This window comes from Rhodnius prolixus, unplaced genomic scaffold (genome assembly GCF_049639745.1).
Source record: "Rhodnius prolixus isolate KJV_2025 unplaced genomic scaffold, Rpr scaffold_6, whole genome shotgun sequence".
Taxonomy (NCBI): Eukaryota; Metazoa; Arthropoda; class Insecta; order Hemiptera; family Reduviidae; genus Rhodnius; species Rhodnius prolixus.
The window spans coordinates 22,306,163-22,326,992 of record NW_027411634.1 but is presented as its reverse complement, the minus strand read 5'-3'; the positions used below and the strand labels follow the sequence as shown (position 1 = coordinate 22,326,992).

General features: G+C 37.1%; 2 protein-coding genes across 3 annotated transcripts in view; both read right to left on the bottom strand.

Moving 5' to 3' along the window:
- Positions 1-20,830, bottom strand: part of LOC141461079 (cholecystokinin receptor type A-like) — a 428,938-nt gene that overhangs the window by 358,910 nt on the left and 49,198 nt on the right. The window lies entirely within an intron of this gene.
- The window catches only part of LOC141460958 (uncharacterized), a 39,914-nt gene continuing 19,571 nt past the window's right edge, over positions 488-20,830 (bottom strand). Inside the window, exon 3 of one of the 2 annotated variants that reach the window (XM_074141478.1) lies at positions 488-626. In XM_074141478.1, coding sequence (XP_073997579.1) covers positions 556-626 — 71 coding nt within the window. In that variant the 3' untranslated portion in view covers positions 488-555. Of the gene's footprint in view, positions 627-12,399; positions 13,101-20,830 lie in introns of those variants that run through there. The other variant, XM_074141479.1, reaches the window with a different exon arrangement.

Below are 20,830 nucleotides of genomic sequence, written 5' to 3'. Positions count from 1 at the left end.
ATTGAGAGACTGCGCTACGAGACCAAAGGAGATTATAGCGCAGAAGGAACTGGTAGGGAAAGCCCTCAACCTTCTTAGAAGGGGAGGTTTCACCTACTAGATTTAGAGGGAAGGCACAATAAGCCTCTTGTGGCTGGGGTGCCGTGGGGTATAGGTCCCGTCCCACCCGTCTAAATCTAATCTAATAGATTATTTTTCGCGTACCACTGGTTGGAAAACGCTGACCTAGAGAAACATTCACAGTCTAATTATAGGGTATTATTAAAAAAAATTATCGGCAAACTATAATGTAACTCTCTATTATCGTTTCAGAGTCGCCTTATATTAGTTGACAGTAAACACCATTCTGCACCTTTGTTGTAGGTTGAATGAAGTAGTGATAGAACCTGAGTACTAAAAATATAAAGTAATGGTTAATGTGCAAACAAGACCACTATAACAATAAATAAATAAATAAATAAATAAGATATTTTTTCATTCTTACGTTGTAGTAAATGATATTATTAGAAGTTATCTTTTCCAGCGCTTTAAGACAAAATTCTTGTTACATTTTTTTTACTTCTCACAGATAGCACTGCAATCGTGCAATTTACGAATGAAGTGGCCAGCATAAGGGTCTGCGACATCTAATAAATTTTAAAAAATTAAATAAAAAGTTAATGCAGTAAAATTACTTAAATAATATAAATGAAGTATGAATGAAATGTTGGTTACCTGCTGATTTGTGTGCATTTTGGCGTTTAATCAACCCTTATACTTAACATTTTAAACTGTAAGTTTTTGTTAAGGAGATTTTTGTACCTTTTGGATAGATTTTTCTTTTTGTCTATTATTTGGGTGGGGCAAACTCCCCTCCTTATGAGGCATAGCGTCGAGACTTTTAAAATACAAGTCTGAACAAAATTTCGATTCGAATGACACTTCATTCATGAAAATCGGTTCACGTCTCGATAATTTGAAACGATTGCTATACTTCCTCTTAACAAGTGTAAGAGCAGAATGTCGTTTTAATGTTACGTAGGGAAGCCATAACCCTATGATCCTACCAAATTTTATCAAAATCGGGCCAAGATTTACAGAGAAATTAGTAATAATAATTTTGGAGGGGGCTTCACATAAAGAAGGCTAACTCCTCTCCCATTCGATGTACAGCGTCGAGACCCCCCAAAAGGCACATCTACATAAAATTCCGAATCGAATGACACCTCATTCATGAAAATCGGTTCACGCGTTTAGGCGCTACGCAGTTTACAAAAAAGGTAACAACAACAACAACAAGAAGAAGAACAACAACCATTTTTGAAAATGCCGTTTTTGCTCATTTTCAGCAACTTTTTTTCTCGAAATCTATTATATCTATGTTGTTGCAAAAAAATTACAGTTGTAAAGGAGGATTCGCCCTACATTTTAAAGAAAATTTGGGAATTTTATCTTTTATAGAAAAAGAGAAAAAAATTGTCAAAGTTGGGTGTTTTTCAACGTTACACTTTTTCGTGCAGTTTTTGACGATCAACCCTTATACAACTGCCCTACCGGACAGTTTTAATGAAAAATGAGATGATTTTTAACCTCACCAAAGCTTTTTCAGTGAACTTCAGCATTTAATAAATAAAACAGTTTCTTTATTATTCCTTTTACATAAAACAACATAATTATTTTGAGATAAACTGATGGCAGTGGTACCACACTGGAGCCCAGCTGCGTACTTTAAAGTTTTAATCTAGAAGGCAATGTTTAGTAATACCACAAAATTTTAAAAATAATACCAGATCTTTTAAATTATTTATTTATTTTTGTAGTTTTTTTTTCATGAAATATCGGCTTTATCAGTGCAAATTTGAAAGAAGTATGGTTTTTTAAATTTATTTGTAACCTCACTTACATTATAAATACATAAATCTTTAGAAACGAGACATTCCTATATGAAAGCATGAATAGAAAAGTCTTTCAAAATACTATTAACTATTCAAAGCACATTTTACTGTATTCAATTTCCTTAGTTATGTCTGGTTGGCTTTTAAATCATACAATATTACCCTTGTTATTTATTATACAACTCGAATTATTACCCATTTTGTTTTCTAGGTTGATGTAAATGTAGGATACATTATTAAAATAATAATAAAATTCGGTTTAAAAGTAATCTTATGAATCAGTTTACCTCTTTAACTCACTGGGTGTAAAGGAGTTCTGGAATTTCTTTATCTAGGAAGGCATAGGAAATCGTTTAGTATGCTTGAAGCATTTAATTCTATTTAACTAACCTAACAATCTCACGACATTTATTGTATTGTGATCAAGTTATATTCTTCTCCCAATTTTTAGCTGTTGGCTAGATTAGATTTTAGATTTTACACGGCGGGACAGGCCCCTTATGCCCCACCGCACTGCAGCCACCAAGAGTCTTATTGTGCCTTCCTTTAAGTCTAGTAGGAGAAACCTCCCCTTCTAAGAAGGTTGAGGACTTTCCCTACCAGTTCCTTCTGCACTACAATCTCCTTTGGTCTCAAGGTACCAAAGATGTCGTAGCGCAGTCTCTCAATTGCAATGCAATCGAACAACAGGTGAGAGGCCGTTTCCTCCTCTTCCTGGCACAATCTACACAACGGTTCCGAGCTAATAAGCCCTACCTTGTGCAGGTGCTTCCTGAACCTTCCGTGCCCCGTGAATAGGCCCGTAATCAGAGTGATCTGATTTCTGCCCAAACCTAGAGTCACTTTGGTTCTTTGTTTGCACAACAAGGGCATGACGCTCTTGCTGTGTTTGACACCAGGAAGCATCACCCAGTTCTTTTCGTGTTCTTTCCAGATCTAATTTCTGAGGGCCTCACGAACTGCACCCCTAGTGATCCCCAGAACTGGTTCCGGACCAATGAAGGGAGTAGTAGCTCCATTTCTGGCCAACTGATCAGCTACTTCATTCCCCTTAATCCCCACATGGCCCGGCACCCATTCCAATTGGACTTTACTGTGCCGAGCCAGTTGTTCTAGGGCCTTTCTGCATTCCCAGACCAGGGAAGAGGTAGTTCTGAAGGATGTAAGGGCCTTCAGTGACGCTGGACTGTCCGAAAAGATGCAAATCTCCCCATTTCTAAGATCCATTCGCAGATTTTCCTCAGCGTAAGTTTTAATGGCAAAGACCTCGGGCCAGTAAGACGGTGGCATATCTCCCAAGAGCATTCTCAATGAGTACCTTAGGTTTAGCCCCACACACTCCAGCTCCGGTACCACAAGCCATCTTGGAGCTATCCGTAAACCACATGGCTCCCTTCTGACACTGTTCTGTCCAGTTTACCCTCCATTCAGTCCTCGATTTGAGGATCACCTGAAACGGAGTCTCGAAACTGTATTTAGGACAGACACTGTCCCCAACCATGTCTATGACCGGCAAAGGGTGGACCTTGTCTGTGATATTCATATGTCCAATAGAGGAGCTAATGCGCCTCCATTGTCCATTTCTCGCTAGTCTGTACGCGCCAGCCCTTGCCTCCGCCTGAATAACAAGCTGAAGCAGTAGTGGCACTGCTAAAGGCCCCTGTAATCAACATACAGGCCATCCTTTGTACTCTAGCAAGAGCCTTTATGGCCGTCTGTTGTTCAGTCTTCCTCCACCACACCACCGCTTCATAGGTGATAATAGGTATGACTGTTCTTGTATAGAGCCAGTGGGTCATTTTTGGGCGAAGACCCCAAGTCTTCCCACAGGTCCTGGTTATGCCACACAAAGCCTGTTTCGTGTGACTAGCTGTTGGCTAAGTTGATGAAGAAAAGTAAAAATATTTTTCGCATTTTACTTGCGGGTGGGGCCAATATAAGAAAATTCTCAGTTACGAAATAATTTTGATAAAAACTGAATTGATTTGCTTTAAAAAAAAAAATACAAAAAGACCTTTTAATTGTTTACATTGTATAAATTAAAGTAAAGTTCATTTTTTAAAATTAGGTACGTTCGGTTGCAAACATACTTGTTAATTTCTCATATTAACCATTAAATAAAATCCAACGCCTAGACCGAGCATCGAACTCTTTTACTTTGTATGTATATAAATTTTAAAGTAAATATTTACATGAAACCAGTTAAAATAGGAATTTTTATTTGAACACAATTTTTAAAGTATTAGCTTTCATTCTGAGCGATTTAATACGTTTTACTATGGCATCCGTAACAAGGTTTTTTTAAAAACTTCTATCGCTAAGTGTTTGAAGCTTTCAATTATCGATAACAATTTTATAAGTTACGTTCGATAATCAATTTGTTCGCCCATAAAAAAAAACAATCGATTTCTACTTTTTCATAGTGTGGACTTTTTGCAGTGTGATTATGGCAATTTGAAACTAGACAACATAAAATCGATTGATTAATAAACATGAAAATGTTTTATCTCTAAAGGGTTCATTATGATATTTCAGTATTCTATTGTTATTTGATTGTACTACTTTATGCACGTTTTATATTTTCTTGATCAATTAGTTATTGTAACAAAGTTTGTGTACAGGAATTTTAAAATTTCAAGATCAAACTATTAAATAACGAGACTATTGCTGTAAAACATTTTTATTTAAAATTTATACATATTTAGTTATTATCACCTTCAATATACACCTCTCCCCTATCCCTACAACGCTCCATGCGAATTTACCATTGTTGGAAACAGTGCTGGAAGTCTTTTTCTGTGAGCTCCTGCATGATACGTGCCGCTTTTTCTTTCACAGCTTCAACGGACTGAAATCCGTGTTCCTTTTAATGCAGATTTGACTTTGGGGAACAGATAAAAGTCACATGGGGCCAGGTCAGGCGAATAAGGGCGGATGGCCTAAAACTGGGATGTTTGTACTTGGCTAGAAACGGTCTTGACAGACAATGCAGTCTGAGCTAGGCGCGTTGTCTTGATGGATAACCTATGTGACTGGTTCTTCCACAAATCGGGTCCGTTTTTTTCCTTACTCTTTCACGGAGTTGAGCAAGCACCTCACCGGTAGTAATGTTGATTAATTATAATCGATATTTTCATCCGTTTTGGACGTGGAAGGGCGACCCGGGCGGTCATCATCTCCGATGTCTTCTCGGCCAGTTTGGAAACGCTTGAACCACTCAAAAACTCGCGCACGTGATTAACATTCATCGCCATAAACTTCTTTTAATAAAAGATAAGTTTCAGTAGCGGTTTTATTAAGTTTTGATGTGAAATTTCACGACAATTCGTTGCTCTACTTCTACTACATGTGTAGTATCATGTTTTCACCAAAACGAAACTAACACACACCTCTTACACAAACGACGCTGCAATCGAAAGAGAAGGCTTTACGCTGCACAGCTGTCAGTCATTAAGATTTGGCGCATGCATAGTTCTTCTGTAGCAGCATCAGTCTCATTATTTAATAGCCACATCTCTTTGGCAGCAGAGTGCCTTGAATTACGGACCCTTTCAGATTTTACCAGATATTCTCTGTTAGAGAAATCCTAGGAAAGTCGAACGAACATAGTTTCAGCTTTCATTATAGTTTTCAAATGATACACAACCTTGAGGAGAAAAATCAACAGAATTTCAAGAGATAGGAGTTCCAAAAAAAAAAAATTTAGTCTGGGTGGAATTATTATTCGGAGGAAAAATTTGTTGGTATCCAAGGAAAAATGTGTGAAATAAACCACATGCCCCAAAAAGGAGCTTTATAATGAATTTAATTTAGTATTAGTAGAAAATTATTTTATTTTGCTCTCTTAAATAATCAGTTTAAAAGAGTTTAAGTTGTGTTAATAGATGATTGTAAAGTACTTTTAACCAGTTTAACGGTGTGCAAGAACAATGCAAATATAATTTTTTTTTTTTTTGTTAGTTTTTTTGTGCAAAACATTCATAGTGACCTCTAACCTTCAGCTCTGTAAGTATTTGACTTTCCGAGTGTAAAACCAAGTGCTAAGACAATTTCTCACCCCTCTTTATTTATCTTCCAATTCTCCATTCCCAACTCTAAAGATGAGTCTCAGCAACACATCTAACTCCAAATCATCTCCCGCCAGCTTATCTACTTCCTCTGTAAGTTCAAAAACAACCAAAAAAAGAACAATCTCACCTCACAGCTCTCCCCCCAAAGACAAAAAAAAAAATGCTCCGCCTGCAGCAACTACGAAAACAAGCCTAGCAAGCAAACCCACTCTGTTCCCCGAGCTGAATCCAGAGCCTAGCAGTGCAACTGCAAATTCCATGCCAGACACAATAGTAGCTCCAGGAATACTCACCTACAACCCGTTCACTCCCCTAGCTGCTCCAGATGAAATGCCTGCATCTGTGCCTACTCAGTCTCAGAAAATACCGAAACCACCGCCAATATATTTAAAAAACGTAACCAAGTACGCTGATCTCTGTAAAGCACTGACACAGTTAATCGGTCCAAACTGCTTTACATGCAAAGCCCGAGCAACTGATTTAATTATACAGGCGAAAACAGTTGACGGCTACAGACAAATAATCCACTACCTCAGGGAGAAAAAAGCAGAATTTCATACCTACCAACTTGAACAGGAGAAAGCATATCGGGTAGTAATAAGGTATCTGCATCAAAGCACACCTCCCGATTTAATAAAAGAGGAACTAGCGGAACATGGGCATATTGCCCGCAGTATCACTCCAGTTATTCATCCTGTTACAAAGCAAACATTACCACTTTTTTTCGTTGACCTCGAGCCAAATAATAATAACAAGGATATTTTTGACCTAGAATTACTTTGCTACACGAGAATAACAGTTGAGGAACCTCACAAACAGCGGCTTATTGTGCAATGTAAACGTTGCCAAGAATATGGTCACACCAAAAGTTACTGCCAGCATCGACCAAGGTGCGTCAAGTGCGCTGGCGAGCACTTCACTCAAGAATGTGGCAAGCTCACCATAGAACGTCCTAAATGCGCTCTTTGTGATGGAGAACATCCTGCGAACTATAAAGGATGCATAGTCCACCGGGAACTTCAACGCTCAAGAAGAAGACCGCCAGTTTACGACCATCCCTCAGCCCTCAACAGAGTAGCTGCGTCTGTTCAGCAACCTGCTGCTTCGGCCTCATCAGGGAACCTCCCACGGAACAACATTTCAGCCACCGTCAACGATTGTTCATCTTATGCCCGAGTGGTCGCGGGTCCGCCGCCGCCTCAGCAGTCAGCCTCTCCTTCCGACATTACCACTTTGCTAAATTCTTTCCTTTCTGACTTCAAATCGCTCCTTACTCCTCTCGTCACTCTTCTCACCACCGTTGTCAACACCTTACTTCCCCGTCTCGCTCCTTAATGCCTCTAACTCAGTTCTCTCTTACTATATTATTATGGAATGCAAACGGACTAACTAACCACAGACAAGAGCTGGACATCCTCCTACACGACAGACGGATAGACATTGCCCTTATAACAGAGACCCACTTCACTGAGAAAACACGCTTCTACATCAATGGCTACCAAACCTACAGAACTGACCATCCTGATGGTACTGCACATGGCGGTTCTGCTATTCTCATAAAAAATTCATTATCTCACTTTCCCATTCCATACAATGCCTCAAACTACATACAACCTACTGTGATCTCTCTCCAAAGTGAACCCTTCCACTACAACATTGCTTCAGTGTACTGTCCACCTAATCACACAATCCTTCAAAACCAATTTCTATCCTTCTTCCAGTCTCTGGGTCCCAGGTTCATAAGCGGTGGGGACTACAACGCGAAGCATCCTCGCTGGGGTAGTCGGGTGGCAAACCCAAGAGGACGCCTACTCTACAATGCACTCTCTCTAACTAGCTTCTCATACATATCACCTTCTCAACCAACTTACTGGCCGACTGCTCCCAATAAACTCCCTGACTTGCTTGACTTTTTCATCTGCTCTAACATCTCATCATTTCATACTCACTCATTCACCTTAAATGAACTCTCCTCTGATCATAGTCCAGTCATCCTCACAATAGACATCCACCACAAACTTAGACCACCAAAACCAACGCTAATAAACGGACCTTTAGACTGGGACTTCTTCAGAGACTTACTTGAGAAGAAAATTGACCTCAAAATACCTCTCAAAACACCCCAAGAATTAGACAATACCGTTGATCACTTCACTGCCGCCATCCAGCAGAGTATCTGGCAAGCGACGACTAACTGCACCGCTAAACAACCTGCTCGCATACCTTATAACTTACCCCTCTATTTGCGCACACTCATAACTAACAAACGACGTACGAGATCTCTCTGGCAACGTACAAAATACCCATCTCATAAACAACAACTTAATCACCTGACAAACCAACTTAAAAAAGAACTCCGCAAATACTACAACAAACAATACACCGAATATACCAAATCTCTGACTACTGAAGACAACTCCCTTTGGGCTGCCACTAGACGTATTCTAAAATTTCAACGTACCTCCTCTCCTCTTCGTACTACTGACGGTTCCTGGGCTAAATGTGACTCGGAAAAAGCTGAACTATTTGCAACGCACCTTTCAACTGTCTTCATTCCGCATCCTGACGTTCTCAACTCACAACATACTCAAGACGTTATTAGGGACTTAGACATACCTTTACCTCTTTCTATGCCTCCAAAACCGTTCACACCCTCCCAAGTCAAGCAAGTCATTATTAATCTCAATAAAAAAAAGAGCCCTGGTTACGATCTAATTACTGCCAACATCCTACTCCAACTACCCAAAAAAGCAATAGTCTTCCTCACTACCATTTACAACTCTATTCTCAGAACTACTTACTACCCTATACTCTGGAAATTTTCTACAGTTCGAATGATACCCAAGCCCAACAAACCGACTCAACTACCTTCTTCCTATCGACCGATAAGCCTACTGCCTCTCTTGGGCAAAATATTCGAGAGACTTCTGTTACCACGCCTCTACGAAATTACAGAATCTCTCGAAATTATACCGGACCATCAGTTTGGTTTCAGAAGCTGCCACTCGACGATCCAGCAGGCCCATCGTGTTGTAGACACCATCGCTTCTTCACTCGAGCGAAAACAGTACTGCGCTGGAGTATTCCTCGATGTTTCGCAAGCCTTTGACCGAGTCTGGCACGAAGGTCTACTGTGGAAACTAAAACGCATCCTTCCTAGCACTTATTACCTCATACTCAGCTCTTACCTCTCTGACAGATTCTTTCAAGTTCTTCAAGGCACTACTCACTCTTCTATCTATCCCGTCCTTGCTGGTGTGCCACAGGGAAGTGTCTTAGCTCCTCTTCTTTACACAATCTACACTGCCGACTTACCTTCTAACCTTAATACCTCTATTTACACCTTCGCTGACGACACTGCCATTCTCTCCACACACTCTGACCCTATCCTCGCAGTACGCTCACTACAGTCCCACCTTCACTCAATAGAACCTTGGTTAGAAAACTGGCGTATAAAAATTAACCCAACTAAATCTAAATACATAGTCTTCACACTCAAACGTCAAACTCCGCCACCTGTCTTCTTACAACACACACCTATCCCACCAGCCGACCATGTGCGGTACCTTGGAATGTACCTAGACAAGAGACTTACCTGGAACCCCCATCTGAGACTTAAACGTACCGAACTAAACAAACGATACAAACTTCTAGCCAGGCTACTCGACAAACGCTCAAAACTCTCACTACAGAACAAACGACGACTCTATACAGCTCTTCTCACACCAATATGGACTTACGGACTCGAACTTTACGGAACAGCCAAAAAATCCAACCTCAATAGACTACAAACACTGCAATCCAAAATTCTCCGCCGCATACTAGACGCTCCATTCTACGTAAGCAACCACACTATACATACAGATCTCCAAATTCCACTCATCTCCGAACTTGCCAAAATTCGATACAAAAATTTTCACCAAAAACTCTCACTGCATCCCAACCCTTTAGCTGCAAACCTGTCTACAACTACGCTACCCTCCAATCCTCGAAGACGGCTGAGGCGCCGTTGGCCCCGTGACCAACTGGGTGACTAACGGCGGCCATCAATGGATGACCGTCATTCACGTCTGCCACGCTATTCACATACATTCATCGCATTTACCTATTGTACCTGTAGGTACAGGTGTAAATTTCATTAAAAGGATAATAAAAAAAAAAAAAAAAAAATTTAGTATAACACAAACCCATATTATCACTATACTCAACCGCTTTCCTCAGCAACTTAGCAAATTGGGTCCGTGGATGAAAAGATAACAATAGCAAGCTTAAAGAAGCGAAGAGTACTTGTAAATGGAAACAAAGGCGGCTTATCTTGGGCAGGTTACATTAGGTTACCCAATCTAAAGTTATCAGCTGTATACATCAGGATAGGATCACTGCAGGCTACCAAGCACTATTTTAACCTCACTTTAGCTACCTGGTGGGCGTTGAAGCTGACGTAAATGATTGTGAATACCGCTTTAAATCTATGACCGATAGCTTTGGAAGCTGCCGATGAGGTAGATGCAGGTCCCCCATAGAACAGTACTGGTTTCTTCCAAATAATCCATATCAGCACATACTTCGGATGACCTCTTTCTCTTCATTCGTTACTAGGGAACCATTCCACTTTGTAAGTTTCTTTACAATTGTAAGTGAAAAACTAACTTCCGTAAATCTTGTATTAAAATATATTTAGTTGTAAATGATACCGCAATTGAAGCTTGTTTGAACAAACGCCCTATTTAATTGATTGGTTTCGAATTTAATTAACTTCTCTTAATTATATGAGCTTCACAAGTTAATCTATTTATTTCCAACTTCTTCCATTACTATTAATTGGATCTGTTTTTATACCATGAATTCTTTCAAAATGTTCTCAGACGCCCACAAATTGATGCTCTAGATATTATTAACTTTCTACGAATTCTCTGGCTTTACGATAATAGATATTTTGTACGTGGTAGGTTCCTAATTAAATAGATTTTAAGCTTGCAGTTTTATTCCTCAATAGTGCAGTTACAAATCAATGGAAATTCTGTTGGAGAAGGATGTTCATTTAACGAGAAAATGGTAAAACTAAAAAAATCCTTTGTAAATGTATTTTTTTTTCTGAAGTTATTGCCTTTTTAAATTTAACTGCTGAGGATGAAAAGATGAAGCTCAAGAAAAACATTAAACTTATTTGAAAAACTGATACTTTTAGACACAAATTATAAGAAAAATTATATCAGAAACCATTGCTGTTTATTGCTTACTCCTGTTAGAAAATAGTAAGCAAAGTAGTTTAATTTTTCAAGCAGCCTTTACGTTTACAACTACTAATTGGGTTTTTGGACGAAAGCAGATAGCAAAAAATTGGTATAACCTGGAAGTATTGTGATCGTTAGACTTAAAAATAGGCTTATCCCGAATTACGAGGTGTGGCTATTAAATAACGAGACTGATGCTGCTACAGAAGAACTATGCATGCGCCAAATCTTAACGACCGACAGCTGTGCAGCGTAAAGCCTTCTCTTTCGATTGCAGCGCCTCACGTGTTTGTAGAGAAATCTGTCTGACCGGTACCGTCGTTTGTGTAAGAGGTGTAAGTTTTGATTTGCCGAAAACATGATACTACACATGTAGTAGAGCAACGAATTGTCGTGAAATTTCACATCAAAACTTGATAAAACCGCTACTGAAACTTATCTTTTATTAAAAGAAGTTTATGGCGATGAATGTTAATCATGTGCGCGAGTTTTTGAGTGGTTCAAGCGTTTCCAAACTGGCCGAGAAGACATCGGAGATGATGACCGCCCGTGTCGTCCTTCCACGTCCAAAACGGATGAAAATATCGATTATAATTAATCAACATTAATACCGTGAGGTGCTTGCTCAACTCCGTGAAAGAGTAAGGAAAAAACGGACCCGATTTGTGGAAGAACAAGTCCATGGGTTCTCCACCAAGACAACGCGCCGGCCCACACTGCATTGTCTGTCACAAGACGTTTCTAGCCAAGTACAACATCCTAGTTTTAGGCCAACCGCCTTATTCGCCTGACCTGGCTGCCACATGTGACTTTTATCTGTTCACCAAAGTCAAATCTGCATTAAAAGGAACACGATTTCACAGTCCGTTGAAGCTGTGAAAGAAAAAGCGGCACGCGTCATGCAGGAGCTCAGAGAAAAAGACTTCCAGCACGGTTTTGAACAATGGTAAATTCGCATGGAGCGTTGTAGGGATAGGGGAGGGGTGTATATTGAAGGTGATAATAACTAAATATGTATAAAAAAATAAAATGTTTTATAGCAATAGTCTCGTTATTTAATAGCCACGCCTCGTATATATTCATTATTTGTATTATTAATCACGTGTAGAGTGAAACGAAACTGCAAGGTACCAGTATTTTCCAATAACATTGTGCCTTGTAGTAAATTTTGTACGTGTTGTGATGGTCATGTTATACTAGACTCTGTCCGATGGTGTGCCAAATTCAAATAACCATAGACATCAATTTGCTCACTTAACATTTCAGTATGGCGGTCACGATTGTAGAATGGGATGCTAAGTTTCTTGAATCAATACCTTGTCCTGTTTCCCTACACAGGTAATAAATATCCCATATTTCAATGTGTCTCCTCCACAATTGGCTTCTCTATATAAATTACATTCGCTCCAAAAAGAACCTATAATTTTATACAAGCATTTTCTTGGATCAATTTTATCAAATCTTCTACCACCAAAGAGTTCTATTTTGACTCCATTACTCCATGCTTTTAGCGGAATGTATTATACAATATTATGATACATAATATTTAGGATATTTCTTTTCGCCAGTAGTTTAAAGTTTCCTTTTGTATTTGAGTTGTGCGTGTTTATATGCTTTAGATTGTGATTGTTCGGCATTTTATTGTCTCCTTTTTATACAAGTTTATTTAATTTTTGAAAAGACCAGAAAGTTTATTTCTTTGTCTAGATTCATTAAGTGTTACATATGTACACATGGTTTGTAGTTTGCTACAGCAGGGCCTTATTCAAATTTGTTTCATCTTTATTTACACATGTAAAATAAGGATTTCCATTTGTTTACTTTTTTTGTTTATTATTATTTGTTTTTCCTTTCACTTTTATTTTTGTATAATTGATGAGTTGTTAAATTTTACAATTGGTCTTTGCCATGAATTGTATTTTCTGCAAGCAATAAATAAACTAATAATTATCTGTATTTTCTGAACAATTTTTTACAAGTTATTGAACAATTGGGTGTAATCCGAATGAAGAAAGAACATCAATGATTTGATACGAAATACGAGGGTCGTTTGAAAAGTCCGTGCAAAAATAAAAACTACTTAATTTTTTGGGGTAAACTTTTTTTATTTTTCAACATAGTCTCCTTTTAGGCTTATACACTTCGTCCAACGCTGCTCTAGTTTCTTGATCCCTTCCGAATAATAGGATTTGTCCAAGTCTGAAAAATAGCCATTCGTTTCTGCAATCACCTCCACGTTTGAATAAAATCTTTTTCCCGCCAGCCATTTCTTCATATTGGGGAACAAATAGTAGTCCGAGGGAGCCAAGTCTGAAGAATAGGGGGATGTGAAACGAGTTGGAACCCTATTTCAATTAATTTTGCGACCACAACTGCTGAGGTGTGAGCTGGTGCGTTGTCGCGATGGAAAAGGACTTTTTTGTGGGCCAATCGTGGGCGTTTTTCTTGCAGCTCAGTTTTCAAACGGTCCAATAACAATGAATAATATGCACCTGTAATAGTTTTACCCTTTTCCAGATAGTCGATGAGGATTATTTCTTGCGAATCCCAAAAGACAGTCGCCATAATCTTTCCGGCCGAAGGAACGGTCTTCGCCTTTTTTGGCGCAGATTCCCCCTTGGTAAACCCATTGTTTAGATTGTTCTTTGGTCTCAGGAGTGTAGTGATGTATCCATGTTTCATCCACAGTGACGAAACGACGCTTAAAGTCCTGCGGATTCTTCTGGAACAGCTGCAAACCGTCCTTGCAACACTTCACACGATTTCGTTTTTGGTCAATCGCGGCACCCATCTTGCGGATAGCTTTGTCATGTCCAAATGTTGATGCAAAATATTATGTACCCGTTCATTCGAGATGCCCACAGCACTAGCAATCTCACGTAACTTCACTCTTCTGTCATCCATCACCATATCATGGATTTTATCAATGATTTCTGGAGTAGTAACCTCAACAGGGCGTCCAGAACGTTCAGCGTCACTTGTGCCCATATGGCCACTCCGAAAATTTTGAAACCACTTATAAACTGTTCTAATCGAAGGTGCAGAGTCACCATAATGTTTATCAAGCTTCTCTTTAGTCTCCTGAGGCGTTTTGCCTTTCATAAAGTAGTGTTTAATCAACACACGAAATTCTTTTTCGTCCATTTTTTGAAAATCACTCGACTTCCTCGATTCAAACGAATGCCAAACACAAAGAAATAGACCGATCTGGCTGAAACTTGGTGTGTGTTCTTCCAAGAGATGCTACTAACTAAACATAACCTCGATACGCGCCAGTAGTGCTATCTCTCTGACTTTGCACGGACTTTTCAAACGGCGCTTGTAGCATGCAGTTAACCTAACCATGTTTGAGAAAACAGCAAAGTTTAGACTTGAAAATATCAATATATTTTCGAATTCCCAAACACAAAGATACTTAAATCAGAAACCAACACACACAAAAAAGGAAAGTGCTAGAAATGATGTACATATCTAAGACAGAAAACAGTCTAAATTTCAAAACTGACACCAACAATATAAACGAACATATACGTACGAGGTGTGGCTATTAAATAACGAGACTGATGCTGTAAAACATTTTATTTTAAATTTATACATATTTAGTTATTATCACCTTCAATATACACCCCTCCCCTATCGCTACAACGCTCCATGCGAATTTACCATTGTTCGAAACACTGCTGGAAGTCTTTTTTCTGCGTGCCGCTTTTTCTTTCACAGCTTCAACGGACTGAAATCGTGTTCCTTTTAATGCAGATTTGACTTTAGGGAACAGATAAAAGTCACATGGGGGCCAGGTCAGGCGAATAAAACTGGGATGTTGTACTTGGCTAGAAACGTAGTTGACTGACAATGCAGTGTGAGCCCGGCGCGTTGTCTTGATGGAGAACCCCGTGACTTGTTCTTCCACAAATCGGTTCCATTTTTTCCTTACTCTTTCACGGAGTTGAGCAAGCACCTTGCCGGTAGTAATGTTGATTAATTATAATCGATATTTTCCTCCGTTTTGGACGTGGAAGGGCGACCCGGGCGGTCATTATCTCCGACGTCTTCTCAGCCATCTTGGAAACTTCTTTTAATAAAAGATAAGTTTCAGTAGCGGTTTCACCAAGTTTCATGTGAAATTCTCGATAATTCGTTGCTCTACTACGTGTTGTATCATGTTTTCGGCAAAACGAAACTAACACCTCTTACACAAACGACGGTTCCGGTCAGACAGATTTCTCTACAAACACGTGAGACGCTGCACATCGAAAGAGAAGGCTTTACGCTGCACAGCTGTGCGGTCGTTAGGATTTGGCGCATGCATAGTTCTTCTGTAGCAGCATCAGTCTCGTTATTTAATAGCCACACACCTCGAACGCTAACTTACTACAAAATACTTGACAATTGGTAACACTGATTTCCTTACAAGCAAACACATATCACACACAGACCGATCACATACAGTGATCCATGAACAGACAAGACAGAAGACACACCAACCCTCTAATGATGTAAAACAGTATATTGTAAACTAGGTAAATATTTTTTGTAAATTTCGTTATATTATACATATTCATTTCAATAGAACCATTGTTAACACGCTTTAAGTACGATGTTCCACAGCCCTGAAGATGACCTAGTCCCTAGGTCGAAAGCTCGGCAGAATAAAGTTTATCATGACTGAAACTGGCATTTATATTTTCATCGTTGAAAATATCTCCTTTTATTTGCACTATTTCTTGAACCGTGCGTTTATTCTGTTTGCAGATATTTTAATTAGTAAAGACACTGTCTTTGATCAATTTTTCTAATTAAAAGTTCTAAATTATATGAATGTTTTTATCAATTGGTTCATAAGGCGCATCTGCATCTTAGTACTTAGGTGGGTGGGCAAAGCTTTTTCCAGTATACTAATATTTTTTTGTATAATTTAATAAAAAATTGAAAATATAATGGTAATTAAAACTGTCCGGTAGGACAGTTGTATAAGGGTTGATCGTCAAAAACTGCACGAAAAAGCGTAACGTTGAAAAACACCCAACTTTGACAATTTTTTTCTCTTTTTCTATAAAAGATAAAATTCCCAAATTTTCTTTAAATTATAGGGCAAACCCTCCTTTATATCTGTAATTTTTTTGCAACAACCCAGATCTAATAGGTTTCGAGAAAAAAGTTGCCAAAAATGAGCAAAAACGGCTTTTTCAAAAAATGTTCTTGTTCTTGTTGTTGTTGTTGTTCTTGTTCTTCTTCTTCTTCTTCTTCTTGTTACCTTTTTTGTAAACAACGTAGCGCCTAAACGCGTGAACGGATTTTCATGAATGAGGTGTCATTCGATTCGGAATTTTATGTAGATGTGCCTTTTGGGGGTCTCGATCCTATACATTGAATGGGAGAGGAGTTAGCCCCCTTTATGTAAGGCCCCCTCCAAAATTATTATTACTAATTACTCTGTAAATCTTGGTCCGATTTTGATAAAATTTGGTAGGATGATAGCGTTAGGGCTCCCCTACGTAACATTAAAGCGACGATCTGCTCTTACACTTTTTAAGGGGAAGTATAGCAATCGTTGCAAATTATCGAGACGTGAACCGATTTGCATGAATGAAGGGTCATTCGAATCGAAATTTTGTACAGATTTGCACTTTAAAAGTCTCGATGCCGTGCCTCATAAGGAGGGGAGTTTGCCCCACCCAAATAAGGCCCTTTCTAAAACTATTATTACCAATATTTCTATAACGCTTAGTCCGATTTTGATAAAATTCAGCTCGAATAAGTGGTTAAAGCTCCTCTACGTTGCTGATGCTCTTGCACCTACTAAGAGGAAGTACTGCAATCATTTAAATTATCAATGAGTAAACCGATTTAAATCAATGAATTGTCGTTCGATTAAAAGATCTTTGCCTCTTTGCCTTTTAGGAAGAAGTACTGCAATCGTAGTTTATTTTTCTTACTCCTCTTAAAAGGAAGTACTGAAATCGCAGTTTAATTTTGCTATTTACGTACAAATACCATCCTATGTTTTTCAAAACGCTTTTTCAAAAAAATGGTTATTGAGGATGGTTTGGGGGAACGCAACTATAATCATTCTTTAAAAAGATCTCTCCATTGGTAGTTACGGTTCCGACTTAACACCTTATCAGATTATAATGATAGAATTGTTTATTCCAAATTTTAAAAAAATCTGTAGAGAAGATATGTAACTTTGTAAAATAAACAAAAAGGAAAATCTATCCAAAAGGTACAAAAATCTCCTTAACAAAAACACAGTTTAAAATGTTAAGTATAAGGGTTGATTAAACGCCAAAAGGTACACAAATCAGCGAGTACCCAACATTTCATTAATACTTCATTAATAGTTAAGTAATTCTACTGCATTAATTTTCATTAATAAGTTATTTTTTAGAATTTATTAGATGTCACAGACCCTTATGCTGGCCACTTCATTTATAATATTTTTTTGTTATAATTATGATAAATCACATAAATATGTACATGCATGTTAAAGTAGAAAAAGACAAAGTTAGAGTAGGCTACTGTCTTGAATTCGTCTTACCGAAATATTCGTGAGCATAAATAACACACAGTTAATAACAAGCAGATTATTCAACAACAATTATTCATTTCTCAATTGTAATTTAATTTAATCCCCCTAATTTTACTTATAGTAAAATACTGGAATAATTAGCTGCCCTAAAAATATGCATATCTTATTTACTTTATATTACATATACACAACATTGTGGGATGAATACCTAGATTGAGAATGTAATTGAAGAAAACTATATTATTTGCGATAAAGCCAGATAATTATTACCTATTATTATAAACGTTTGACTACTTCATAAAATAGCAATTACTTTAATCGAAGAATGAACTTAAACCGACGATTTTTATTTAAAAATAAAAATAAATAAATAAAATAAACAAAATCGTTGATGTATGTTGGTGTGAGCATTTTTTAAAAAAGGTTTTGAATTTTTTATAACGTTTTTCTTTTTAATCTGTAATTAATAGTTTGATTATTATAAATAACTAGATATTACAGTCAATCTACAGTGCTACTTGAACATATATTTTGTAGACGAAAATGGCCAGCATAAGGGTCTGTGACATCTAATAAATTCTAAAAAATAACTTATTAATGAAAATTAATGCAGTAGAATTACTTAACTATTAATGAAGTATTAATGAAATGTTGGGTACTCGCTGATTTGTGTACCTTTTGGCGTTTAATCAACCCTTATACTTAACATTTTAAACTGTAAGTTTTTGTTAAGGAGTACTATATCACTATAATGAGGAAAACTAGCAAATTGTCAATAAAACAAATTACCACAATAGAGACCTATCCGGCTTGACAAATAAGAAATGAACAACCCGTTAGAGCCAAGCAGAGAGGCCTGGAGTCTGGCCAAGTTTAGTAGAAAGGAGGTTAGGTGGTTTTCTGCTAACGATTGATACCCGGCTCTTAGAACTAATTGTTGAAAGGCCTACGAACAGAAATGTGCTGATGTAGAATCATTAGACCTTTAATCAACAACGGAAAAGCCTTTAAATTGATTAAATAGATTAGAATAGTCGCTTTCTTATTAACTTCTTAAATTTGACTCAATAAATTTCATGAACAAAAAACAAACTAAAACTTTTGTTTGACTGCAGAATAGTTAGCATTTCAAACGAATGAATTACAAAAGCACTTCAGACTTTTAAGAGTTACATATTTCATAAATTTACTTTTAGTTTTAAGCTATCGTATACCAGAAGCCAATTTTAAATTATTTTAGAAATAAAAGGCAACAGACTGCTCAGAAGACTAAAACAGAGTTTAAAATTTATTTACTTAATCAGAAATTTAAGCAATTTAAATTTAAGCAGAAATTTTTCTCAAAGTAGGGTGAAACTCTAAGAAAACGAATTGTTCGGACAATTAGTAGACTAAAACAGCGTTTCCCAATCTGTGGTTCGCGAAAAATAACCAATAATGGCGGTCATAAAAAATATTTTAAAAAAAAATTGAATCATAAAAATACCAGAGAAACGTTTTTTTCCCCTATAATTCATAAAAATTATTTTAATTAATAATATTATACAGTAAAGTTGTTAATATGTACAAGTAATAAGGTTAGTCTGTCTCAAGATATAGGAGAAAATATTTAATAGGATTAAAATTGTCTTTCATGGAGTATTTTCCCAAAACCGGAAAACACAAATGATAACTGGTTTTCAAACCCCTTCTGTAAAGAAAATTAAGGAAAAGCTACATCATTATCGATAAAAGATAAAGAAAATTTAATAGTATTATCATGTGACAGAACTTAAATGATAACTATGTAAAAATCTGCTTAAAGAGACTAATTGTAAATGAGAAAGCTCTATCCAAGCAACATTAAATTTAATTGGTACTTACAGGTAGTTGAATGCTTAAAAGAAATTAATTTAGAAGATTTGGGCACAAATATAATAATCCTAAAGAAGAACTTTGTAAATTAATTAATAATTTTGAAGAGAAAAATATGTGCGCAATTTTTAATTATTTAAAAAAGTTTTAAAACTAAGATCTTACACTTTACAAAGTGAACATGAACTTGAACTCCTTTGTAACAGATACATTGTATCTCTATACAAATAAAGATAATAATAATAAAATAACACACTCGGAATGACAAATTTCACGAAATACAATCATTTTTTACGAAGTGGTACAATTTAGCATGATGTACTGCCAAGTGGGTACGCGAGCCAAAAAAAGTTAGGAAACGCTTTACTAAAGCATTATAAGTGGAAGACAATTTACACAAACCTCAAGTCTCTGAAGATGGATGATAATCTGTATAGGTCAGTGCAAAAGAAATTAAGCAATACATAACCGATAAAGTCACTGGTCATAGGAAACTAAATTTTGGTTTTTATTGATTACATCTAAAAGGTACAGAAATCAAAGAATTCTCTTTGATCAATGAAGCTTGGTTGATGGACCTCGTATTTTTTAGAAGTTAACCAGCCATTTAATTTTTAAAAAGAAAACTCATCCGAAAAACCAAAAATGTAAAAGAAATAAAGCTGGAAGTAGAAATATTTGCAGAAAATATTTTAATCCAAATTTTTGGTTTTTGTTACGAGAGGATTAAAATATTTTCGTTCAACGCATAAAACCTGTGGATAAGAATATGAGGGAGACAGCCTTGCTCATTAACAGTGATCTTGAAAACAGTTTATTAGCCTACAATATGGCTAAAAGTAGCCTATAAACGGGCTACAGTTTCGAACTCATTAGTATTGTAACATCATTTACTTTCGATAACATTACTGAGGGATTTATCTCTTCGTAATTGAGAGATTATCTATTGAATGTGAGTTCAAATAAATGACAGGGCAACCACCAGATTGGTGTGTGATGAAATATCTTGTTCATTGAAGAACTTTTCCACGGCAAATGAATGAAAAAATATCTCATTTAAAGGCTAAGACATAGAATATGGCTTCAGTGAAGTATAATGCAGACTTCGTACAATATATCTCGTATAATAAATAAAAATTCGTTTTGTGCTAGAAGTAGTTTTAAAATTTTATGGTTACCTACCCACTAGATACTGTTTTCTTGAGGTTTGTACTTAGATTAAACTAACAGCCTTCTTTTTGCTAGCAAAACTTGTTTAATTCATTATTA